Source organism: Pogona vitticeps, chromosome 1, assembly GCF_051106095.1.
Source record: "Pogona vitticeps strain Pit_001003342236 chromosome 1, PviZW2.1, whole genome shotgun sequence".
NCBI lineage: Eukaryota > Metazoa > Chordata > Lepidosauria > Squamata > Agamidae > Pogona > Pogona vitticeps.
This window is the reverse complement of record NC_135783.1, coordinates 229094696-229121563: the sequence shown is the minus strand read 5'-3', so window position 1 is coordinate 229121563 and position 26868 is coordinate 229094696. Positions and strand designations below refer to the sequence as shown.

The window sequence follows — 26868 nt, the reverse complement described above, 5'->3', positions numbered from 1 at the left end:
TTGAGTCATGGCAACTGGACTTCTTTCTTATTAGGTTGAAACATTTCGCTACTCATCCAAGTAGCTTCTTCATTCTGGGGAGAGTTGGTAGGAGATCCCTGATACAATCTTCCATGTTGGTTTCACTTCCCCCTGGTCTGAATAGGCTCTTTAGATGGACAAATGACTGAGGGTGAGGGATAATCCCACTTCTGCAGTCCTTCCCCACCCCAGGAAGATTAGGACCAGACACCAGAAAGACCACTGTCAACAACCCATGACAACAGGTGCAGAAGGGCTGCAAATGTGAGATTATCCCTCATCCCCAGTCCTTTGTCCATCTAACAAGCCTATTCAGAGGAGGAGGAAGTGAAACCAACAGTGGAGGATATATTAGGGATTTCCTACCAACTGTCCTCAAACTGAAGAAGCTACTTGGATGAGTAGTGAAATGTTTCAAGCTAACAAGAAGGAAGTCCAGTTGCCATGGCTCATCTTCCAGATAACCTCACCTGGATGACCAGGAATCTTCACAGAATAAAACACAATATTTAAAGTTCAAAACAATGAGTATACAGCAGTGGTTAATATCATTAAGAGACAATATTTAAAACAATGAATAAAGAGGCATCTTACATCATTTGCAGGCAATATTGGGAGTACTGTGGTATTCCTCACTACTATGTATGGACGTGAAAGCTAGAGAGTGAAAAAAGAAGGCAGGAAAATGATTCGAGTCAATTGAAAAGTGAGGTTAGCAGACAGCTTTACAGACAGCTCCATGGAGTGTCGGAAAGACAAAAAAGTGGGCCCTAGAGCAAATCGAATGTGAAACTCTTAATTGCTACAATTAAGGCTATAGTACTTTAGATCCTTCGTGAGATGATTAGACTCACACTGGAAAAGCCAATAATACCAGAAAAATAGGCAATAATGGGGGAGGGGAGGAGGAAGGCCTTTCATGAGATGGATTGACTCGATAAAGGAAGCCACAGCCTTTAGCCTGCAAGATCCCATCGTTCAATAGAGGAACCCGGGGGGGTCATTAATTTAATGGGTTGCCATACCCGGCCTAAAGGCAACCTGTCCATAGACAACAAGAGCATTCCCAGAGAGCGCCACGGTCTCTTAAAAATACTATACTGAGAAACTAGCATCCCCCCCCCACACACACACACAACCCGCCTCCTTTCAGCCCCGGCCTTCCTCCGCTCGGCTTCCCGCGGCTCCAGCCGCTGCCAAAAGACGATCGCCTCCCCCTTCCGCCTCTTCCGTTCCAAGCAGTCACGTGAGCAAGTCTAGGCTCACTAGCTCCCCCTTCCCTATTTTCTGCACAATGGCATGGTCTGAATCGCCGGGTTGTGTTGCGTAGAGAGGGGCGGGGGGGACGGACGGGAGAAACCAATGGGCGGAATGGGGGAGGCCATACTTTTGCGGAAGGAGACGAGCGCCCCTTTTCTGCATGCCTCGCAAGTGGGCGAGCCTTCTTCGCAGAGGCGGCGGCGGCGGCGGGTGTCAGAAAGAGGGGACCCAGCCGGGCCGCTGGAGAGGTTGAGGAAGGGACATGGGTGCCCTGAAGGGGCAGGATCATCAGCCTCCTCCCCAAGAGGTAAGGGGAAGAAGAGTGTCGCCCATTATCTTAAAGCAGGCTCACCCCCCCCGTGCTTTGGTTACCCACCCCTCCATTGCTTTTTTTTGTGTTGGAGGGTTGGGGGGTGGGGTTGCGACAGGATATATTCCAGGGATGGAAAGAGAAGGCTGCATGCTCATTATTTTAAAAAAATAAAATAAAATTGGGGAGCCACCATTCCCCCCTAAACCGCTGCCTGGTGAAGATCCCGCTTCTGGATGTGGCCGTTTTCAGATAGGATCCTGCAGCACCGTGGGTTGGTGGGTGCGTCGCTTTCAGCCGCAGTGGCTGGAGGAAAGGGGAGCAGCCCAAGGCAGGATTGCCCGAGGAAGGAGGAAGCTCTCCGGGAACCCACCGGGGGTGGGGGTGGGGGGATTGTTTCAGAAGGTGTTCGAGGCTTCCTGGAAATCTTGGAACCGGATTGTGATTGTGTGTATGGAGAACTGACTGGCGTGGCTGAGCTAAAGACACTCTGCACATGCTCGGTTGTTTCTTCTTCATCATTCAAAAACACCAGGCACAGTCAGTCACCAGGCACAGTCAATCAAAACTATATAAACATTGACGGTATTATATAACAAATACAAGTTTTAACAAAAAAAACCTAGGTATCTGTTAAATACCAGTGCAGTATGTATGCTGTTCCTAATATTGCCTTTTTTGTAGCTCTGATGGTGTGATTTCTGAGATCTGCAGCTGCTTATAGTGCTGGGTGAAGTTTCTTCTTCTACTGTTTGGTATTGGATTTGGTTGGAAAATGTGAAGAGCCAGTGCTTTTCTGTTCTGCTGAGATGAATCCTGGCTTAGAATAAACTGTGCCTCTAGAATGGTGTGGGGCCTTGAAAGTGGGTGTGGGTGTGTAAATACACACAAGGTTGTTTGGCCTTACATTTTATCAAATAACTACAGTACTTCTCTTCCAAAAGCTGTTTTCATGGACTTTTTGCCCTGTGCTTGGCATTGCTGAGTACTTTGTGGAGGAGCTGAAATGCAGAACCTTTGCTGGTCACATATTCACCTGTTTTTGCCCTCCTGGGTAAGCATGCTCTTTCTGTGGCCAATTTTATACAGAACAGCTATTGGGGGTTCTGAAGTTTCAAACTATGATGTCACAAGTGGGACATATTTAACCATTTTGATATTTCGAAGTACAGCTCTCATGTTCCCTTAGCACAGATCTTGCTGGAGGGGGAACTGAAACGCAAAACATTTGGAGGGTTGAAGGGTGGTTCCTCATTCTTGTTCTACATTGTAGGACATCTAGGAATATTAGAGGTAGGAAGCCTTACCTAGACTAGGAGACCAGATCAAATCACTTGTATGTAGAATCTGGCACAGTATAGGGGCGTGACAGAGAGAGATGCTTTCTGTAGTGGCCTGTTCCTATGATGGAGCAGTGTGTTTAGAAACATGCATCTTCTTCATCTTGGTGTTTGCTGTTTTCCAAATACAGTATATTCTTATGGTGTAATCTGTGATGAGTGTTGTCAAGAAACGCATGGCTGTAGGTTTGAACACCTGCCTGTTTGCACATATGTGGGTCAGTGTGTGTGTAAATGCGATGCTAATATTGGTTGTGGAAGATTATGAACTTTTCCCCATTCTGTGTTTTGGTGTGCATGTTCGTCCACTTGAATAACTGTTTGTTACTATGTATTTAAGGTGACTTTTCTTGAAAATTATTGACCAGCTAAGGAAAATCATTATTTTTCCTCTGTCTTTGGATCTATGATAGGAGTGGCATAAAATATGTACAAATAGTATTACAGTACCATGTAATCTAATTCCTTTAAAAATTCTGAGTTTTAGCTAATCCTTACAGATCTTTGATAGCCTACTTAAGAAATATGAATAGCATTTCTGATTATTCTTTAATCATAAGTCATATGAGGGAAAGCGGAGGTCTTGTTTCATAGCATTTAAGCTTAAGAGAGCTATTGTGGGGATAAAATGGGAGAGGGAATGCTTGCAGTTGCTGGACCACTGAATGTGCATCATGTAATGAGAAGTATAGATAGGGCTAGCTTATGACATCATTAATTCATGTTGTTATTGTGCCTTCAAGATGGAGCCAACCTGGCAACCCTAATAGGGCTTTCCAAGTAAGTGATGTATTTAAGGAGCGGTTTTTACCTGTTTCATACCCCAGTGAGTTTCCATGGCTGAGTGGGAAATCGAACCCAGGTCACCTGAGTTCTAGTCTGCCACCCTATCCAGTACAGAACACAGAGTACTGCCATTACCTCATAGGCTGTCCTTATTTTAAATGTTTATATTAACATGCAAGAAGAGAATTATCTTTTTCATTAAAGCTGTCAAAGATATATTATATGCAGCGTTACTGGCATGTATGAAGACTGTACTCAGTGTTAAAGAGCATGTTCCCTTCTAACACATTACAGACTACATAGCAGCACTTCAAAAGTATACAGTGTATGAAATGGCCTTGAAAACAGGAACGAGTGAACAACTATTACTTTACAGGCTTCTTCTTCTTCTTCTTCTTCTTCTTCTTCTTCTTTCTTCTTCTTCCTCTTCTTCCTCTTCTTCTTCTTCTTCTTGTTATTATTATTATTATGCCACATTTCTCCCAAAAAGGGACCCAGAGAGGCTCACAACATTAAAATTCACACAGTTTAAAAACACAATGAGTTAAATAATAAAAGATAAATTAAACAATCTATTATTTAAAATAAAATTAAAACATAGAAAGATTAAAATTATTTGCTGAAATGGAGTTCAGGGATTGAGTTGTAATTGTTAAAGGCCTGCCTGAAGAGATGGGTCTTTAGCTTTTTTCGAAAAGGTAACAGGGAAGGGGCCATCCTCATCTCCCGAGGGAGAGCGTTCCATAGCCTGGGAGCTGCCACAGAGAAGGCCCTCTTCCCGTGTCTCCATCAGCTGTGCTTGTGCTGGCAATGGGACCGAGAGGAGGGTTTCTTCTGCTGATCTTAATCGCCAAGAAGGCACATATAGGGAGATACGGTCCTTCAGGTAGCCTGGACCCAACCTGTATAGGGCTTTATAGGTAATGACCAGCACTTTGATTTGGGCCCGGAAACGGACTGGTAGCCAGTGCAGTTCCTGTAACAGGTGTATTATATGCTCCCTGTAGCTGGCCCCAGTCAGTAGTCTGGATGCAGAGTTTTGCACCAGCTGAAGTTTATTTATTTATTCTATTTATATCCCGCCTATCTGGTCATTGCAACCACTCTAGGTGGCTTACAACACCTTTGAAGATGGTTTCCAAACCATCTTCAAAGGCAGTCCCACACAGAGTGTGTTACAGCAATTCAAACAGGATGTAACTAAGGCATGTGCCACTGTAGCCAAATCCAGCATCTCAAGGAATGGGCACAGCTGGCACACCAGCTTTAGCTATGCAAATGCACTCCTGAGAACTGGATGCCCAGTTCTTAGCCACCGCTGAGAACTGGGCATCCAAGCTTAGGGATGAATCCAGGAGTAAACCCAAGCTGCAGACCTGAGGGGTTTTTTTGTGGGGGGGGGGGTTAACCCCATCCAGCACAGGTAGTATCCCTATTCCCTCATCTGCCTTCTGACTAACCAGGAGCACCTCTGTCTTGTCTGGATTAAGTTTCAGCTTGTTTGCCCTCATCCAGCCCATCACTGATGCCAGGCACTGGTTTAGAGTCAAGACAGCTTCCCTGGAATTAGGTGGAAAGGAGAGATAAGAGTTGGGTGTCATCCACATACTGGTGACGCCGAACCCCAAAACTCCAGGCAACCTCTCCCAGTGGTTTCATGTAGATGTTAAAAAGCATGGGTGACAAAGCAGAACCTGAGGAACGCCACAGGCCAATGGCCAGGGCGTTGAGCAGGAGTCACCCAGCACCACTTTCTGAGTTCTCCCCTCCAGGAAGGACTGGAGTCACTGTAAAACAGTGCCTCCAAGTCCCATCCCAGAGAGACGGCTGAGAAGGATACCATGGTCGATGGTATCGAAAGCCGCTGAGAGGTCCAGCAGAACCAACAGGGACACATTCCCCCCATCCAGTTCTTGGTGTAGATCATCCACCAATGTGACCAAAGCCATCTCTGTCCCATAGCCAGGCCTGATACCAGATTGAAATGAGTCTAGATAATCCGCTTTGTCCAGGAATCCCCAGAGCTGAAAAACCACCACATGCTCCATTACCTTGCCCAGGAATGGGATGTTTGAGACTGGTCGGTAATTATCCAATACACTGGGATCCAGGGAGTGCTTCTTCAGTAGCTGTCTTATTACTCCCTCCTTTAAGGAAGCAGGGATCCTACCCTGCTGCAAGGAGGCATTTACCACTTCCCGTACCCAATCAGCCATTCCTCCTCTGGCTGCTTTTATGAGCCAGGAAGGGCAAGGGTCCAGCACACATGTGGCATTCACCTCTCCAAGAATCCTGTCCACATCATCAGGCTGGACCAACTGAAAAGTATCCATTAAAACAGGACAAGCTCAATTACAGCATCCAAGTCAGAGCGAATCCGAGTGACTTTATGTGCAAAGTGTTGTGCAAATTCCTTACAGCGGGTTGTGGAGTGGTCCGTATTTTGTTCTTTCGGTAGGGCATGTATTTAGCCCTTGACCACTGGAAACAACTCTGCTGGACGACTTTGTGCAGATGCAATGGCAGCAGCAAAGAACCTTTTCTTTGCTGCCGCTACTGCCACAGAATGACCTCTTCAAATGAGCTCTAGCCCATGTTCAGTCGGACTCACTAGAGTATGCCATGAGGTGATTGGAATAACACTGGCAATTATGCAGGGAGCGTGTGTGTCTGTTGGTTCTGGTGGACCTCGCAGTAGCTTTTGTTCCTGTCAGCTGTCCTGTCCTTTTGAGCCATCACTCTGGGATGGACTTGGAAGCTCTGTTCGGCAGTGACTCTGGCCCTTTCTCGAGAGGCAGGTTCAGAAGGTGGTGTGTGGAGTCTCCTTTCCAACAATGTGGCCACTCAAGATCCTGGAATGTGCTACATACGATTTTATACAGTATATATTAAATGCTGAAAGAGGTTGTCCAAAGGCGTGGGCTTGGTGCCACAGGTATGAGGCTGACACCCAACTCTACTTTTCTTTCCCATCAAAATCTGGGGAAGCTGTTTGGTCCTAACCTGGTGTCTGAAGTCAGTAATGGACTGGATGAGAGCAAAGCTTAATCCAGGCAAGACATAGGTGCTCCTAATCAGTCAAAAGGCAAAACAGGGTGGAGGGATACGAGATGTTTGTGGGACAAAAATAAATGATTTTTTTAAAAAAAATCAAATTGATGTCAATCATTATTTAAATAATGTTTTGTTCTTGTTTAAATTGTCAAAAAATACAATCTTTTTATTTAAATCAAATCCAACCTGGAATGCCTTGATCTTAAAAAATAAAGCAAAAGTGAAAAAAACAACCCAGGAAAACTGTCAGGGGTGGCCAAGTTAATCTGTAGTTTGTTGCAGCAAAACTGACACAGAGCCTTATTTCTTTTTAAAGACTAACAGGTTTTGCTTGGCATAAGCTTTTGTGGATTGAAGCCAGCATCTTTCGTTGCCTCAAAAATGGTGACTTTCTTATTAAACAAAGCGGTGTGTGAAGTCTAAGTAGAATTGTATCGTGAATATTTCCATGCCAGAGCTGTGCTAAAGTCATGGCTCCAGAATTCATGTCTCATACAAAATAGTGGAGGTATTAAAACATGAGAAATGTTGAAAGCATCACCAACTTGTTTCTGTAGATCTGTGGTACTGTGAGGTATCTTAAAAGGTACCTCACGGTAGTGATTTGAAGAAGAAAAAATCCAAGAGCTTCATTAAACAGTAACACTTCTGAAGTATTTATTTCTCTCACAACAAATGAATCTGGAAGTTGATTCTAGTTTTTGTTGTTGTTTTTAACTGATGACTGAGTTGAAATCTCCGCTCCTTTTGTTGTGGAAAACTAATTTCTTCAATTTGTTGTGCTGCAAGACATTACCAGCGGTAGGAATGGAAGAAAATGCTGTTTCTGATAGTTGAATGCTTTTAATAGATGGGCTTGCTGAATGTTGTTTTAAGTCCACTTCATGGTGCATAGGCCTTATGGTATGCATGCAGCCAAAATAAAAATGTTTTGTCTTGCTGATGCAGTAGAACTGTCTATTACAGTTTTAAACTTCTAACATTTAGATGATCTCTAGTTTGTTGGGTTTTTTAATAAAATCTGTTAATCTTATTACCCTTTTTCTAGGTTGAAACCAGGGAGGATGAAGAGCAAAATATTAAACTAAGTGAAATTTTAGAGTTGCTGGTGGCTGCTGGATACTTCAGAGCAAGGATTAAAGGGCTGTCCCCTTTTGACAAGGTAAGGCTACAGTCAGGTACAGTTAACATGGTATTGTTCACAGATCTGAGTAATTTCATTAATAAATATGTCAACTACCAATGTAGTTGATTTCATCAGTGAGGAATATTTTTAACTGAAAATTTTAGTCACCTGATCTCTGATTGACAACCTAAGTCCCATTGGTAGCCCCAACCAGAGCAGAATCAATGGGAAGTTGGTAAATTGGCACTTCAATGAGTTTTGTTGATTCACTAGATCTACACTGCTTGAGGCTGACAGACATAAGAGTGGGTCTATTGTCCTTTTAAAAACTTCCCTGAAGTGTTATAATGAAGGAAGATAGCCTTGCCTCTCCCAGGCACTTCTGCCCATAGTGCTTGATGATAGCCCTGTGACTGGCCTACATGCAGCTTGTAGTACAAACCATCTGGAGGATGCTGAATTGCCATTTATGCTGTAAAATAGCGAACCATTGACAGACTTTGGAAAGGATCCTTTTTTCTTTCTTTTTTTTTTTTGGATTACAGCTACCAGAATCTCTTGGCCAGCATGGCCAATGACTGAGCTCTCTGGACAATGCTGGGAATTGTAGCTTTAAAAAAGGAACTTTCCTGAGGTCTGCTCATAAACTAAGAAGCATGGGTCTTGGAAAGGATTTTAGTTACACATCCCGTTGTGGGCACATTGATCATATCCCTGGTGAAAAATGGGCTGAAGATGCAGAAATGTATGCCATTTTGGAAAGAACGCTTAAAAATATTTTTGCTGTCAACTTTGTAACATTTTTCTAACAAGTTTTTGTCAGTGATAAAATGAGGATGCTTGCCTTTTTCTAGGTAGTCGGTGGCATGACGTGGTGTATCACAACATGCAGTTTTGACATTGATGTTGACTTACTGTTTCAGGAAAACTCAACCATTGGTCAGAAAATGTAAGTTAATTTAAAACATGTCTGAAATCTAGTTTCTTGTGTTACCTGTTGTGGTCAGTACATGTCATGGGCTGTATCCAGTGCCCGACTTTCCCTTGTGATATTTGCAAGGGCAGAATCTGATGGGGTATCAGGGGTATGGACTCTCCCTCTGCCCCTGCCGCAGAGCCCATCCTCCGTGTATGTTTGTGTGTGTGTGTGTGTGTGTAATGTGAAGGCTTGTGTGACAAACCCAGACCTACTGGGATATGCCACAGTTAACTAAGCTGCCACCAACCATTCCCTATAAGAAGTCACACAGACCAGGGATGGATTTTTAAACAAATAAAAGAACAAGGTTTATTTAAAACAACACACAGGGAAAATAAAATGATCAGGTGAATAAGATATAGTAACGTGGCTTAGTCTCATTCATACATGCACACAGTTTGGTTCACACAGAACACTTAACATAAAGCACAGACCCTGAACCTATCAGTTCTGGCTAACCCTACAGACACCTGAACCTATCAGGTTGGTACTGACTGACACACAGTAGTACCCTGTCTGACACACAGACTCCCACACCAGCTTCTTCTTCCCAGCTGCTGCTTCTTCTCTCCAGCTTCCAAACTTCTTCACACAGGCTTCACATATATATACAGTACAGCCCCTCCTCCTGATGTCCCGCCTTCCACTCCCCATAGGCTGGAACTTTCCCTCCAAACCCATGACAGACAGGTAACATCAGTGCTGTATGTAACACCTCCCCTCTTTATAAGTTGTTTTGTAGGGGGAAAGCTAAGGTGCTTTTCACCAAAAAACAACCTGAATCCAAAACACGCAAAAACAGTTATACATACAATATCATACTTACTTATACTTACACTCTATTAGGCATTTAAACATTTACCATTAACACTACATCAAGTTACCTTTATTCATACAAACCAAACATGTTTAATAAACAACAGGTACATTTAATTTTTTGGTCACCAAAATATATACATAGTCCATGTTCCTTCGCCGTCTTCATTCTTCGGGTCTTCTTGACAAGGCGTCAGCAACACAGTTCACTGACCCTCTGACCACCTTCACTTCAAAGTCATAGTCTTGCAGATTTAAAGCCCACCTCATAAGTTTACTATTGTGGGTTTTCATTGTCTTTAACCATTGCAATGGTGAATGGTCAGTGCACAGAATAAAATGTCTTCCCCAGATGTAAGGCTTGGCCTTCTGGATCGCGTAGACTATGGCCAGGCACTCCTTCTCCACGGTTGCCAAATGTCTCTCACCTTTCTGGAGTTTCCTACTCAGGTAGGACACTGGATGCTGGTCACCATTCTCATCCTCCTGGCAAAGAACTGCTCCTACCCCGCTGTTAGACGCATCGGTGTAGATGATGAACTCCCGGTCGAAGTCTGGAGCACGCAGCACTGGATAGTTGATGAGCGCCTGCTTCAACCTCTGGAACGCCTCCTCACAGTCGCTGGTCCACGGGATGCGGTCATCAGCCTTCTTCCTCGTCAGATCGGTCAGCGGAGCCGCAATCTCGCTAAACCTCGGGATGAACTTTCTGTAGTAGCCCACCAACCCAAGAAATGATTTGACTTTTTTCTTGGTGTTGGGTCTGGGCCAATCACGAACTGCTTCTATCTTGGCCTCGAGGGGTTTTATCACTCCTCCCCCTACTATGTGACCCAAGTATTTTATTTCTGGGCTACCCAGCTGACACTTGCTCGCTTTGCAGAGCCTAGGCCAAAGCACTTCCTCCCCTGGGTCAAAGCGCCTCTCCCTGGCTCTCTGGTCATCCCAAGCTTTCTTTCTGACCTTTTGAGCTTGCAGGGTCTCTGCTGCTAGCTCTAGGTTTCTCTTTAGGTCATTCCTTAAAGAGTCTATATATGTCACAACATCTTGTGGGTCATCCTGGGTGATCTGCTCCCAATTTTGTTTGATCAAATCAAGGGGCCCTTTCACCCTTCTCCCAAATAAAAGTTCAAATGGACTGAACCCGGTACTGGCTTGTGGCACTGATCGATAAGCAAACAAAAGGGATTGCAGCTTCTGGTCCCAATTGTTTGGATTCTCTGCCAAGTAAGCCCTAATCATGCGCATTAGAGTCCCATTGAACTTCTCAGTTAACCCATTACTTTCAGGGTGATAGGCAGTGGTTTCCTTGTGCTTAATTCCACAGATTTGCCATAAGCGTTTCATGAGCTTCGATGTGAACGATGCGCCCAAATCTGTGATTATTTCTGAGGCAAATCCCATCCTGGACATATACCCCACCAAGGCATCTGCCACTGTGTTAGTTTCAATGTTAGTCAAGGGTATGGCTTCAGGGTACCTTGTGGCATGGTCCACAATGGTGAGAATGAACCTGTTCCCCCTCTTTGTGGCCTTGGGCAAAGGTCCCACAATATCCACCCCTATGCATTTGAACGGAGTGTCAATCACAGGCAAAGGGCACAACTTTGCTTTGGTCCTGTCGCGGCTATTCCCCTGCCTTTGACACACATCACATTGTTTACAGAACTCCCTGATTTGCTTCCCTATGTCAGGCCAGTAAAAATTCTGTGTGATTCTCTGCTGTGTTTTGTTCACCCCTAAGTGTGCAGCAAACATGTCAGAGTGCCCCCTTTGTAAGATCATTGGGCGATACTTTTCAGGTACCACTAGCTGACTTCGGATCCCATCTCCCCCTTTTGAGATATTTCTCAGGGTCTCTCTATACAAAATCCCCTTTTCCTCTAGAAATCTCACTGGGGTTTCAGGTGCTAGCCGGGCGTCAGTCACCTGTTCAAAACACTTTTGGAGAGTGGCGTCTGCCTTTTGCTCTTGTCCAAATCTGCTGTCTGTGGTTAAGGTTTCCACCACAGCTTCTGAACTCCCCCCTGCTTCCGTCTCTGGCTCATCATTACCCCCCTGAACTGTCCCCGTGGTGGCTTGTGAACGTGTAATCACTAGCACCCGTTTCACATGTTCAGCCAGGTCATTTCCCACGAGCACGGCTGCTGGCAGAGTCGATGAAATTGCTAGCCGCCAAACTCCCCTCCAGCCTTGAAAGTTCACAGGTACCTCCGCTACTGGCAGTGAGATCACCTGCCCCTCAATCCCTGCCACCTTCATGCTCTCATTTGGGATTATATATTCCCTAGGAATAATATCTGGATGGCACAGGGTCACCTGGGAACAAGTGTCCCGCAGCCCCCTATACTGATGGTCAAGTATTCCTACGTCCACCCCTGCTGTTTCAAACAACTGAGAATCTGTTCTCACCAGTAGGCAGCGCCTGACCTCTACAAGAGGACCATTTTCCTCAGCCTGATCAGCAGATGTAGCTGTTCCAGATTGAGTAGCCATGGCAACAGGCTCCCTCAGTGACAATGAGCCTTGCTCTTTCTGGACACAGAACACAGCTTTTGGCTTGGTTCCACTCGAATCCTGAGGCACAATTCCTTTTAGCTGCTTTAATTTCTCACACTCTGAGATTAGATGGCCCTTTCCCTGACAGAAATAACATTTTCTGCTATATTTTGAGTCTTTCTCATCTTGTTTTGGTTTTCCCTCCAAAATCTGAGGTCTTGGTTTCATGTCTGAGGGCTTCCCTTCACCATGGGCCCCTCCCCCTTGCTGGCTTTTCCCTGGTCCCTGAGAGTACTTGCTGTAGGTTTCTTTAGGTTTCCCCATCGATTTCCCCTCACCCAAGGGCTTTCTTATTTGGGAAATAAAATCTGCGATCTCGGCTGCTTCTGCCACAGATTTCGGTTTCCTTTCCCTCACCTGGAATTTCAGTTCCCCATGCAGGACTGAATAGAACTGTTCCAGCGCTATCAAGTCTTTGAGCTGCTGAAAGGTCTCTGTCCCCTCCTGAGATAGCCATTTCTCTAGCAGCCTCACCAATTGGGCCCCCACTTGGGTAAAAGTCTGCTCTGGTTTCTTGGTGATTGACCTGAATCTTTGCCTCAGCTGTTCCGCATTTATCCCATGTCTGGCAAACACCAGTTTTTTAAACTCTGCAAAATCTTTCATCAGTTCCTCTGGCATCTCTGAATAGACTTCGGCCAGGCTGCCACTGATTAAAGATTGCATAATGGTCATCTTCTCAGTTTCCCTTACTGAGAAGTCCACAAACGCCCTTTCCACTAGGGAAAAGAACACCTCAGGACAATCTCCCTTGTGGTACACAGGGAATTTCTTCAGGTCAGCTTTAGACAATTGGCCTCCCTCAGAATCCCTATTGTTATTATTGTTCTGGTTCATCATTTCCAATTTTCTTAATTCAAACGCCATTTTCTCTCTCTCCAATCTTTCTGCTCTTTCCATTCTCTCTATTTCAAATTGCCTTTGTTTCTCTCTTTCCTCCATTCTTTCTCTCTCTAATCTTTCCTCCATTTCCCTCACCCTCAGTTCATGCTGTTGGGCTAGGAGCAATTTTCTGAGTTCTGGGTTCTGCTCTCCTGTGCTGTCACCCTGCACTGAGCCAAATTCATCCTCAGAACCTTGGTCAACCTGGGGGTCTTTCACTTCACCCATTTCTGCCATTTGGCTTCGAGTCAAGGGCATAATTCCCCCCCCCAGACCAGGCTGCTTTCAAAAGTCAAGCCTCAAAATAAAGCGACCACTTTTTTTTTTCTTTTGCCTCAGAACCAGCTTTCTCTATAGATTGCTGCTGTTCTTCAGCACTAACTTGCAACTGTAGCCAGCCTGAGTCCACCCCCCTCTGCTAGGCCTCTCAGCAGGCAGGCTAAATCACTTCTACTTTACAGTTTTGCCTCAGCTTTTTTCCCGCCAAAACAGGCTGCCTCAGAGCTCCCTAATCTAGCCCCCAATCTGAGGTTACACGTTCTTCTACTAGTGCACCCCCCCGTGAGGCACACCTAGAAGATTACCTATGCGCTCTCAGATTGTCCCTGACTAGACCCCCCTTGCTCTGGGCACACTTGCCAAGGCTTTGCTGTACCACTGGACAACTGGACCAGTCGTATCCCACACGCTGGACACCAATCAATGTGACAAACCCAGACCTACTGGGATATGCCACAGTTAACTAAGCTGCCACCAACCATTCCCTATAAGAAGTCACACAGACCAGGGATGGATTTTTAAACAAATAAAAGAACAAGGTTTATTTAAAACAACACACAGGGAAAATAAAATGATCAGGTGAATAAGATATAGTAACGTGGCTTAGTCTCATTCATACATGCACACAGTTTGGTTCACACAGAACACTTAACATAAAGCACAGACCCTGAACCTATCAGTTCTGGCTAACCCTACAGACACCTGAACCTATCAGGTTGGTACTGACTAACACACAGTAGTACCCTGTCTGACACACAGACTCCCACACCAGCTTCTTCTTCCCAGCTGCTGCTTCTTCTCTCCAGCTTCCAAACTTCTTCACACAGGCTTCACATATATATACAGTACAGCCCCTCCTCCTGATGTCCCGCCTTCCACTCCCCATAGGCTGGAACTTTCCCTCCAAACCCATGACAGACAGGTAACATCAGTGCTGTATGTAACACACTTACAGTGAGCCATGCTTAAAAGAGGGTCACCTGGTTTTTTAAAGAAGCCTTCCTAACTTAAGAATGTTGTCTTTAAATCTAGGTCACATCTTAAATCTTCTGTATGTCCCCCCACTTCTTTTCCCGAATGTGTTTCATAGCCAGAGATGGGAATAACCTAGTTTACTGCAGTATTCTGGGAGTTGTAGTGTAAAAAAAATGCCAATTTCTGTTTAAAACTAGAGAGGGGTATGAAGCGCACTGCGTGGCACCATCTTCCACCCACCCATCCACCCCCGACTGGCTGGCCCACTCACCATTCTTCGTGCGCTGCCAGGGACCTCCTTCTCTGGTGATGTGCCGGGCCCAATGAGGAGATGAGACGGGGCTTCTCCCCACTCAGCTGATGAGTGGTCGGCTACCGGAGGAGGCAGGGAAAGGCAGCCTGAGCCCCTGCCTGGACTGGTGTGCCGCTAGAGAAGGCGCCCCCAGCAGTGCGCAAAGAACAGTGAGTAGGCCAGCCGGCTTAAGAGATGGGAGATGGGTCCGCATGGGACCTGTGGTGACGTGGCATGTTTCATATGAAGTGCTTCGTGCCCATCTCTATTCAAAACCCAATGTTCACTGTCCTTTGTGTCTGGTTCTAAAAAGGAAGTGCAGGTTTGGGCCTATATGTTTGAAGATTTGGACTGTAATTTGTTAACCCTCACACTATAATAAATCTGCTATTTTTAAAGGTGCCACAAATTTCATTATTTTTGCTAAAAATACCACAAGAAACTTAACATGGTTAATGCTTTGAAAATTGCTTATTAAAAAAACTCTACTATTTGATTTTGGCCACTAGAGGGCACTTTCAGGCTGGCAAATACTTTGTTTTCACACATTTTTTTCCCTCCCCTAAAATATCTATCTCACGCTTGACTTGTTTCCAGTGCTTTAACTGAGAAAATTGTATCAGTCTTGCCCAGAATGAAGTGCCCTCATCGCCTGGAGCCTCATCAAATACAAGGGTTGGATTTTATCCACATATTTCCTGTTGTGCAGGTAGGTGCTTTTTTATTTGAAACAATTGATCCCCCGCTGATAGAAATGTGCCCATTTTGCCTCTGAGGAATGATTTTGATCAGGGAAACAGCATTGGTGCAAGATTAAAAATAAGACAGGACAGTTTTCTGGTGGCAAACACATGCTTCCACTGAACATTTGGCCTTCTGCTTATTTTGGATTGCCCCTTATCATAGAATAAGGGAGTTGGAAGGGGCCTATAAAGCCACAGAGTCCAACTCTCCCCTAAATGCAGAAATCCAAATCAAAGCTGTAATCCAAATCTATAATCCTTTACTGTTGCATACACTGCATTGTCATTGTCCCTGTTATCTGTATCCTCACCTGGTTGTGTGGATATATGTAAGTATACAGGTCGTGTATTTGCGCTCCGTGTCTGATGAGGTGGGCTTTGATCCACAAAAGTCTGCACTGAAATAAAATGATTAGCATTCAAAGCGCTACAATATTTTGAATTTTTCCTTCTCCCTCTCCCCATTTTCTTTCGCCAACAGACACTGCATGTCACATTTGAAACGAAAGAGTAGGAAGGTCAGAACAGCTTTGGAGTTCACTCCTTTGTAGCCTTGCTACACAGTACATGCACTTTGGGCCAGGAATGGAGAGTATATGACTTTCTAGCTGCTATTAGACCACAGCTTTTACCTCCCATGCCACTGACTGTATGGTAGCTGGAATGCCCAGGAGCTGCAATTCAGCAAGATCTGAAGGTTCACAAGTTCTCTACAGCTGTTTGAGTTGCATTGAGTACTAGTGAATAACCTCTGGATCGAAATATGACTGCAGCTCTCATCTTCCTTCACTATGGACTGTATTGGCTAAAATGGATGGGAGTTTTGGTCTACCAACATGTAAAGAGCCACACATTTCCCACCCCAATCACTCCAGTATCAGGATACATCACATGTTGGAAGCATTTGGAGTTACTGTATAGTTCAGTATAGCTTTTAATCCTGAATGTCTGTGCAGAATATTATGTACAGTGATGCCTCGCTTAACGATGATAATCCATTCCAGGAAAATCGCTGTTAAGTGAAAACATCGTAAAGCGAAAATAAAAACCCCATTGAAACACATTGAAATCCGTTCAGTGAATTCCAATGGAGTAAAAACTCACTGTCCAGCGAAGATCCTCCATACAGCAGCCGTTTTTGCTGCCTGTATAGCGAGGAATCTGTCCCTAAACACAGCAGGGAGCATTTTAATCACCTGGAGGCCATTTTGAAACCGCCCATCAGCTGTTCAAAAAATGTCATTTTGCGAAGAATCAGTTCCCGAAGCAGGGAACCGATCATCGCAAAGGAAAATTCCCTCATTCAGACCATCGTTTTGCGATCACAATTGCGATTGCAAAGAGATTGTCAAGCGGATTCGTTGTAATGCGGGGCAATCGTAAAGTGAGGCACCACTGTATTGTCTAGATTTTCTGTTTAATATGGACACTCATATTCTTTCATTTAACTAATTCTAATTCATCTTTTCTAAATAATCAAAGTTCTTTTTGGCAGTGAATCAGTTATCAATGACATTTGTGTGTGTGTATCGATGCTTTGATGCCACCAATCCACCTCTTTCTTGTTTTGTTTTTCTCTCAGTGGCTAGTGAAACGTGCTATAGAAACCCGTGAAGAAATGGGAGACTACATTCGCTCATATTCCATATCTCAGTTTCAAAAGACTCACAGTCTACCAGAGGTAAATATTTGGCAGTGTCTTCTGTAATTCAGAATGAGAGAAAAGACTGATTCTCTTAACCTTTTTTGAAATTGGATGGGATTGACGCAGCTCTGCATCAGCAGATTTGGCTCATAGGTTCAAAGACAGCAGCTTATGAATCAAACTTTATGAGCTGGTATTGGAACTCATAAGCTGGTATTGAAGCAGAAAACTGTAATGGAGTAATTCAATCCAGCTTTTTAAGTATTAAATGTCCAGTCATATATATCTGGAAGGTTGATGGATTTTCCTGTGTTTTCCACTCTATTCATAAGATGATCTGGGAAGTTGTTTCCAGAGGCACTTAAGGAAACACTTTATCATCATCATCATCATCATCATCATCATCATCATCATCATCATCATCATCATCATCATCATCATCATCATCATTATTATTATTATTATTATTATTATTATTATTATTATTATTATTATTATTATTATTATTATTATTATTACTACTACTACTACTACTACTATTATTATTATTATTACTATTACTATTACTATTATTACTATTATTACTATTATTACTATTACTATTACTATTACTATTATTAACTAATGAGACAGTAACATATTTACTTTTAAGACTGCTTTCTCAAGAGACTTTTGGATCTGTTGTCCTTTCCATAGTTGGGCAATGGCATCACACCAATATATAGTGTACAAATACTGAAATGCATCCCATTCTTATCCCCTTTGTCTTAGCTAGATGGAGTTGTAGCTATAATGTTTCTCTGTTATTACAATGCGATCAACTCTTAGTAATCCATAATGTAACGTCACATCTAATTGCTGAGATAGAATGGTTCGGATTTAAAATCCAGTCCAAGAGTCATTAACAATTTTTCAAAGTGCTTTGAGATAAGCAAGTTTAATCTTTTTATTTCTGTTCATGACTGTAACTATTTTTGCAGCTATCAGTGGCTGAGTCTTGGTCTTGTTTGTTGATGGCTGAAATTCTGCCGCTCAGTGTAGTAAGTCACAACTAGAGTCGGCCTATTGAATCAGTGGAACATGTGGAGGAATTGACTCACCAAGTCCCTACTAATTCTGTTCTACTCTACTCGCAACTTACTACAACCAGGAACAGGCTTTCAGCCAATAAATTGGAATTGATTACTATAGTCTACATAGTCTACATTCTTTTTACCTACTAGACAAAATAACCTTAACACGTTTGACTGTGAGCCATCTGGCAGAAAGCATAGATTTGCAGTGCAACCTTATGTGTCTGTTTTGAAGTATATTTGAGTTCAGTGATTCTCTCCCTGTAGATTAGTCTCTGTGCAGAATTGCAGTCTTAATGTGATTATGCCAGACATAATGTGATTATGGCAAACATGTCCATATTATTTGAATACTTGTGCAACATAACTATGGATGTGGAACACATCAAATGAATGATCTTTCATTAGCATGACTGAACATGCCTCTTTCTTGAGCATAGCTGTTGTTATTGCTTATACTTTTTTTAAAATTCCTTTTTAGGATGATGAATTCATTCAGAGAAAAGAAAAGGCTGTCAAAGCAGTTAGCGAAATCACTGTAAGTGTAAGCTAGATTTTTGTGGAAATGTTTATCCCAAATTTACTATTTCAGCGGCGTGAACATGTGGCCTTCCAGCTAGTTGGTTTAGGCATGTGCAATATCTTTGGAAAACTGTAAAAATGAAGTGAATAAGAAGTATTTTGTCTGTTTCCAGGCCCACATATAGAGCAGAGCCAATGCCATTAACCTGTCCGAGCAGTGCCTGCATTAAAGCCCTTGTGTTAAATTTGGCATTCATATCTTGTGGTTGGAAGCAGGAAAAGGAAACCTCAGGAAGATGGCGGCTGTGCTCATTACTTTAGAAATAAACATTCTTTGCCTTTCCTGATGCGAAGCTACTGATCAAATAACCAAAATCTTGTAGATGCAGCACCTCTAAGTTCTGATTGAGGGCCGAGGAAGTGTGTGAGTGTGTGTAGGTAGGAAATACAGTGGTGCCTCGCATTACGACGTTAATTCGTTCTAGAGAAATCGCTGTAGAACGAAAACGTCATAATGTGAAATTTAAAAGCCCACAGAAACGCATTAAAACCTGATTAATGCGTTACTAGGGGCTTGAAACTCACCGTCCAGCGAAGATCCTCCATAAGGCGGCCATTTTTGCTGCCTGTGCAGCGAGGAATCCGTCCCAGAAAATAGCAGGGAGCCATTTCTTTTACCCGGCGGCCATTTTGAAACCACCGATCAGCTGTTTTAAAATTGTCATTTTGTGGGAATCGGTTCTCAAAGCAGGGGAGCGATCATCGCAAAGCGAAATTACCCCATTGAAACCATTGTAAAGCGATCACTTTTGTGATGGCAAAAAGTTCGTCGTAATGCGGTTTCGTCGTTAAACGGGGCACCCGTCTTGCAAGGCATCACTGTAGACAGAAATGGAGAAGAAAGGAGGGTCCCTTCATTGCCGTTTTAAGGACTGAAAGAGGAGCATGCCAATTGCTCTTTTAAAGTCTCTCACTCACTCCCTTCTTGGTGATTATCTTAGGAAGCTACAGGGGGTTTTCTCCTCGCAGCTGGAAAAAAGGAGGGCTAAAATAAAAATGAAGCAGAGCAACTAGCTCTGCCTTGAACAGAAGCCCTGCTGCTTGCACAGTTTAGTGTATGAGCTGGTCTTGCCCTTTGTGCTTCCTCATTGGTAGGAATGTGGTCTTCATTGAGAACCAGTGTCATGCTCAGAAACTGGGTACATAAATCTTTTGGTTCTCCTGATTGTCTAATTCTCCTGATTGATTATCTGATCCCTCTGGCTGGCTCACCAAAAATGTCAGGTCAAGTGACCTCTAAGGAAAAGCCTGTATTTGTTGCAATTGGCATTTGTCCCAGTTAAGGGTTAATTCTAGAATGAAACTACAGTAATTGTTTCCATTCATATCGAAATTCATCTGGGTATCACGTTATAAGTCTTTTCATTATTGCAATAATTCCAGGCAACATCAGCTTGCCTAATTCTACAAGCTTTATTTATTTATATTGCTTTTATGTTCCATCAACATGACAATACTTCAAAGTTGTGAAAATACAACAGTATTGCAGCTGTGTAGAAACTATAAGCACAAATGCTTAAAAACAAATAAAAACTAAAGTTACGTTGTGGGCAAATACTGAAGTCAGAATTCAGTCTAAAATACAGTAGAAATATATTTTAAAAGTAAAAAGAAAGAAAGAAAGTAAGTTTCAATTAAATTCTAAAAATACAGGAGCTTGTGACCTGAAAAGGCGTATTGAAAAGCAAAATGCAAGAATGCCTTGGCTGCCGGATGGGCAGAAAATCAATCAATCACCAAAATTCTTAAAAATAAATATATAGTCAAGAAAGTATTTTCTGAGCCTCTCAGCCTATTAAAAAACACACAAAATAATTCTAAATGCTCACCCGGCCAGACCAGTATGGGTCCAATGAAGGAAAATCTGTGTTGTTCTTGTCTGTTGCCATTTTTGCTCTTAAACTATTGTTGTTGGCATCTGGTGTATGTGGTGTAGCATTGTGTGATGTAAAACCTTCTTGTGTTTATGATGTGTTGAGTGTATAAGTGTCTTCTACCTCCCTGTATTCCTCCCTGTATTTATACTTTCAGTTGTTTACCTTTTCCCTTCGAACTGTAAACATTCTCTTTCCAGGACCTGCAAATTATATAGTTGTGATGTACCAAGGTAAATTTTTAATAGGAATCTCTATTGTTGTTGCACCTAATGCAACAAGAGTTTGTAATTCAAAATCTAACTCAAAATAATGCATGTCATTGTTTTGACTAAATTTTTTGTAAAGGAATAAAGGCTCCAGAACCTTAAGATACTGCAACACCAAGATACTGTAGCTACAAAGAGAGCAAATTATTGGATCTGCAAAATTATTTCCAGTCATATTAACACATTGCAATATAAATACATTCTACTTATTTCAATATGCTTTCAATTCTCTCTTGTTTATGCTTTGGTATCATTTGTGAAATATGTTTAGCTGTCAGCAATACTATGGTGCAGTGACCTTGCTTGACTAGAGAGTTTGCTAATTGTTTTGCAGCAATTTTAGTAAACTGCTGTTCACGTCTAATTTTTAAAGTACAATGTACAACATGAGGCTGCTGTAAACTTGGAAGAGCCTAATTTTGAAGTGCTTTTGTTGTGTCCCAACCAATATGCCATAGTATAAAAAGATTTTCCACTTGTGAAGCTAGCAACTTTGATCAAAACATTTCATACTAAAGGAGGGTAGGTGGGTAACAATCTCTTGACATACCTTCTTCAGGCAGAGTCAACAGAGTAGAGAAGGCAAGCTGTGGAAACTGCAGTCTCGTTTGTCGAAGTAAACTGCTTTTGTCATTGTGTCTGGAACAAAGTGCAGGATGTCATGCTTCAGAGTCCAGGCCCTGCTGTGTTCGTCAGACGTTTTTACAAAGAATATCTGACAGGGATGCTTTCTCTCTCTCTCTCTCTCTCTCTCTCTCTCTCTCTCTTCTGCTCTGCCTTTCTTGTTTTCTCTATACATATACATATACATACATATATATAGATATACACACACACACACACATACACACACACACACATCTGTGTCTGTGTGTGTCTCTGTGTGAGAGATTCTAGTACTGTATGAGAAGTGCTAGCAGTACTGAAGTGGATTATTTTTAAAAGACCTACCTGCGCTTTCTTTTTTTAAAATATTCCCTTCGTTCCATTTAACTCACGCAGCTGTGCACTGTAGATCAGAACTTGGAAAAGTTACTGTTTTGTAGTTCTAAGAATTCACCCTACCTGGCTAGCTATGTGGGCTGGAGGATTGTGGGATATGTAGTCTAAGCAAACAATATTTCTGAGACATCCTGTCGATATCACTTTCCCAAGGTTAATTTTGATCTCTGCTCCCCAACCCTCCCCCATTGCTTCTCTGCCTTACATGGCGGTAATTCTTGTATTTAAAAAGGGAGCAATAAGTGGTGAGGAAGACCCAGGAATGTTGTATAATTGTGCAGGGAAATACGGTGTATGTGCTTTAAGCACAGGATTTTGAGCCAGAGCAAAACAAACAAACAAACAAACAAACATGGGATTGCAAGAATAAATTGTAGAAGGCAAGGAAGGAACAGTTCCTTTAGGAGGCATTTCAAGAATCAAGATGTTGGAAACTCTAATCAAGATGTAAGATGTGGCACTGGTTCTTCATGTTGTGTGTGTGGGAATTTTCTCCTTTCTCCTTAGCTATGGAAAGGTCTTTCATGCCTTCAGAAGAGCTGGTTGGAGGTGGGCCCCATGCTGGCTGCCATTTTATGACACTCAAGAGCCAGCTGCCTGAAATGGCTACCTCATTCTAGGGCTAGCCTTGCCTGGCATTGATAAAGAAGAATTGTACAGAAATCCTCACTCCCAGACGATTTATTTTGGGGATGCAAGCTGTAATATGAAATATGTTTGTATCGTCCTGGCCTTCGGAATTATTGGCTCCAGTTTGGCTGTTTTGCCCTTGGCTTAAGTGTTCTGGCTTATTTCTATTCCTTTTAATAATCAACAAGATACTAGAAACCTTTTCTTCATTTCCTCACTCCAATAATGCTAAAATTAATTTTTCTTTCTCAGTTGATTGACTAAAGTAGCTGCAAGGAAGTAACTGATAATTAGATATAATTATTTAGTAAGAGGTTGAAACTAGGATGCATAACTGTAGTAACTCAGAATGAAATGTTTAATTATACAAGATATATATTTTTAAAAAATCATTATCATTTTCCTTACTGTTTTAAGATGTCTTGTAGATAAGTAGGTATTTGGATCAAGTGTCTACTTCAGAGTAGGATTTTTCAACTGGCCAGACAGTGAAATGTGTGAAAATATAAATTTGAAAGTATAGATTTGAAGCCAAACAGTTTTGGTGATGTTGGATTGGAATTGATGAGCATAAGTTCAGCTAATTCTTCATTCCTTGTACAGTATTGGTGTACTTCATTTAGAGGTGGTATCCAGTGAAACTGCTCCCGTTAATGGAACGGGGAGAAAGACTGTTCTTTCTTTTCCTTCAAACTCCTTGCCCCTTTAGTCTGTTCTAGGAGGTTGGGAGACCATTCAGATAGATTTGAGAGTGCATTGAGAGGATGAGGGGGGGAGTGCCATTATCTGTGTGGAAGTCCCCTGACTCTTGCTCAAAACCTTCAGGTTGTTGCATAGTCTTCAAGGTTGGCCTTAGTGACCAACAACTCATTCTGTAAATGAAAGGTATTGAAACTGGAGGGACTTGTACAGTTTCTTTCTGATCATTTGATGTTTGAAACGTTGCACTCACTTGTCTTTTCAGGAGGTCTACAAGCCACAAAGGAAATACCAGCGACGAGCAGGAGCAGAAAAGTTAATAGATGAAGACTCTAAAGTTCATGCTACACTTTTGGAATATGGCAGGTAAATAAATTCTGTATTCGGAGTAATACTGAGGTTCCTGAACATTCATCAGGAATTCCTTTGTGAGACCTTTTCCAGTGCTCCTGAGAAGTTGATTCAAGCTAAAAGTCCAGCATTCTGTTTTCACTGTGTGCAAACAGATTGCCGGTAGGAAGCCTACAAAAGGACTTCATCACAGTGGTACCCTCCTGCTTGTTTTCTGTAGCAGCTAGAGAGGTGCAGTGCTGTATCATTAGCTACAGGATGTGTCCCAGGCTGCACACTTGGTTCACATGGGAACTGGTCTCCAACCTGTGTAAAATAAGTATGTCCTTCAGTACATGCTTTGGAACTTCCCTCAGTTGGCAAGTAGCTATTCCTCAGCTGTTGAATGAGCTATAGGAGGACTTCTCTGTAGGTAGCATGTTCTTCAGACTTCCTGTATGAAGATCCTTAGCTATTACAAGCCTGATTGACCATGATTTCCAAGTGTTGAGGGTCATTTCATTCATATAACCATAGGAATTTAGAGTGTTAAAAGGATGAAATGCACATGTCTACACAGGAGCAAAATTCCTCCCACCAAAATGTGCGAACTGAATCACTTTCACTGAGCCATTTTCCTTAATCTGGATAAAACAGCAAATAGTTATCTGGAACTATGGATCCTTACGGATGTGCTACAGCAAAGCTTTTATGGGCAACAACCTCCTTTATAAAATGAGTTCTAGTACAGTATGGTGTAGTGGTTGAAGTATCTGATTAACACTGAGGAGACCCAGGGTCTAACACTGTTCAGTTGTAAAACTCACAGAGATGTTAACACTATCTTGGTTAATGATATTTCTGCCTAAAAATGTCAGAGAGTTTTTGGAGGATAAGATAGACCCCCTGTGAACTTTGAGGAAAAGTGATACAGAAATAAGATTAGTCATTCTGATCAGTTTCTTGCAAAAAACAAAAAGCCTCAGGCCACAACGTGTCCAAGGACTTCGCATTTTTCATAGCATCCTGTTGGATGCCCATAGGGTCTCCTCAGTGTTAATCAGATACTTCAACCACTACACCATACTAGCACCCATTTTATAAAGGAGGTTGTTGCACATAAAAGATTTGCTGTAGCACATCCGTAAGGATCCATAGTTGGAGTAACCATCCAACTGTTAGGCTGTTGGACACCCATTTGACTTCTTGTACAATGCTCCCGTCATTGGTGCTTCACGAACGGAACCATTGGTCCCCTATTCAGTCTGGGAATTTTTTTGTGATGTGAGCTGAGTACAGGTGCTTGCCCCTCTGTTTGGTTGAGTGGACAGCCTTATCTCCATTTGATCACTGAACACCTGTTTTGTATGGCTGGTGAACATGTCAGTCCCATCTTTTGCCAGAATTTCCAGAGAATGACAGTATTTGTTACAAATGGGATTCTTGCAGCATAAAGAAATTAGGCAGGGGAGACATAGTGAGAAACTGCTTTAGAGTTTGAGAGGACTCCCTGGAAATGACCCTGATGCTGGGAAAATGTGAAGGCAAGAGGAGAAGGGGACGACAGAGGACAAGATGGATGGACAGTGTCATCAAAGCTACCAACTTGACTTTGACCAAACTCCGGGAGGCAGTAGAAGACAGGAGGGCCTGGCGTGCTCTGGTCCATGGGGTCACGAAGAGTCAGAGATGACTAAACAAGAACAAAAGGTGGAAAGGGAAACAGCCTTATTTGAAAGAGTTGTGCCAAATTCTAGTCATAGTCCACATTCAAATTGCTTGTCTTGTTTATTTTCCCTCTTCTTAGTTTCACTGATTATTTCTTGTGAGTATTTCTCTTTTGTGTATGTGTGCACATTTTTTTTCTTTTCTATGTTGGTTTGGGCACTTGAGTTTGCATTTTTCTTGTTAACATGTTTGGCATTTAATAATGCTATTGGGTGAAATTTCATGAGTGATTCATTTTTCAGCGCAAAAGTAGGAATTTGTTGTAGGGAAAGTACAGTAAGATTTTACTTCCACTATTTTGAACACTTTTTCTGAAGTCTCTGTGTATCTGTTTCTTTTAATCTGCAATTACATCCCATAGTGAACATAATACTGATATGAAGCAAAAGCGGTTTGACTTTAAAACATAGTTTTGCAAGTAATAATAAAACATAAGATTTTCTTCATTTATATTTCAGGTTATGCCAAAGTAGGTATTTCAAACTAAATTAAGATGTATGCACTCAAATATTCATTTGTGTTTGAATTCACATCTGGATACACATCTGGACTGATGGTATAGGACCCTTCCCTCTTCAGCCTGCCTAGCTCATAGTATTTGTGTTAGCTGTTAATCATGCTTGGCATGCTGGTATACTGGTCTGAAACTGCCAAGATGAAATCCAGTGAAGAGCAGTGTAAAATCCTGCATTCAGGTGCATGGAATCAAAGGATTGGGAAAACCTGTCTTGGAAGCAGCAGGTATTAAAAGAATCCGAGCGTCTTAGCAAATCATGAGCTGAAAGTGACTCAGCAGTGCAGTGCAGCTGTCTGAAAAGCTCATGCAGTCAGGCTGCATGGATGGAAAGCAAGTCCCAATAATGGCAAGGAATTGTTCCACTCTGCTTTGCAGTAGTGAGATCACATCTGGAGCTCTTTGCCCAAGAACGTGAATGAACAGGGGCAGAAGAGAGTGGTCAGGATGGTGAAGGGTCTGGAAGTGAATTCCCAGGAGACATAATTGAAGTTGCAGGGCATGGAGAAGACAAGGTTAATGAAAGATATGTTAGCTGTCTTCCACATCTAACAGGCTGTCACACTTTGTTTCTTTATGTTTACTTTATTTATTTATTTATTTATTTATTTATTTATTTATTTATTTATTTATTTATTTATTTATTTATTTATTTATTTATTTATTTATTTATTTATTTATTTATTGAATTTGTACCCTGCCCATTTAGTCAACTGACTACTCTGGGCGGCTAACAACATATAAAATAAACAATTTGAAATATAGAACATCAATAGACAAGAACTCAAGATGAAAGTACAAAATAAAGAAGTGGCTGGAGGGAAGGCTTGCCTAAATAGCCAGGTTTTCAGTTGACCTTTGAAGATGCCCAGCGAAGGAGCCATACGGATCTCAGAAGGGAGGCTATTCCAAAGGTGAGGAGCCACTGCCGAGAAGGCCCAGTTTCTTATTTTTTCCCCTTCTGGGCCTCCCTCGGCTTTAGACTCCTCAGCCTCACCTCCTGGCTAGATCAAGTGATATGAGTAGATTTAGGTGGGAGGAGGCATTCTGTCAGGTATCGAGGCCCTAAACTGTTTAGGGCTTTATACGTAAGCATTAGA

The 26868-nt window shown here is 42.5% G+C and overlaps 1 protein-coding gene across 4 annotated transcripts in view; it reads left to right on the top strand.

Annotated features, from left to right (window-relative positions):
• Nucleotides 1-1394: 1394 nt before the first annotated feature.
• The window catches only part of CCDC93 (CCC complex scaffolding subunit CCDC93), a 56152-nt gene continuing 30678 nt past the window's right edge, over nt 1395-26868 (top strand). For 2 of the 4 annotated variants that reach the window (XM_078377228.1, XM_072984543.2), the window contains exons 1-8: nt 1395-1588; nt 7820-7933; nt 8752-8846; nt 15277-15388; nt 17005-17103; nt 18622-18678; nt 23462-23562; nt 25334-25351. In XM_078377228.1, coding sequence (XP_078233354.1) covers nt 1544-1588; nt 7820-7933; nt 8752-8846; nt 15277-15388; nt 17005-17103; nt 18622-18678; nt 23462-23562; nt 25334-25351 — 641 coding nt within the window. In that variant the 5' untranslated portion in view covers nt 1395-1543. The remainder of the gene's footprint in view (nt 1589-7819; nt 7934-8751; nt 8847-15276; nt 15389-17004; nt 17104-18621; nt 18679-23461; nt 23563-25333; nt 25352-26868) is intronic. The other 2 variants (XM_078377232.1, XM_020779612.3) reach the window with 1 other exon arrangement.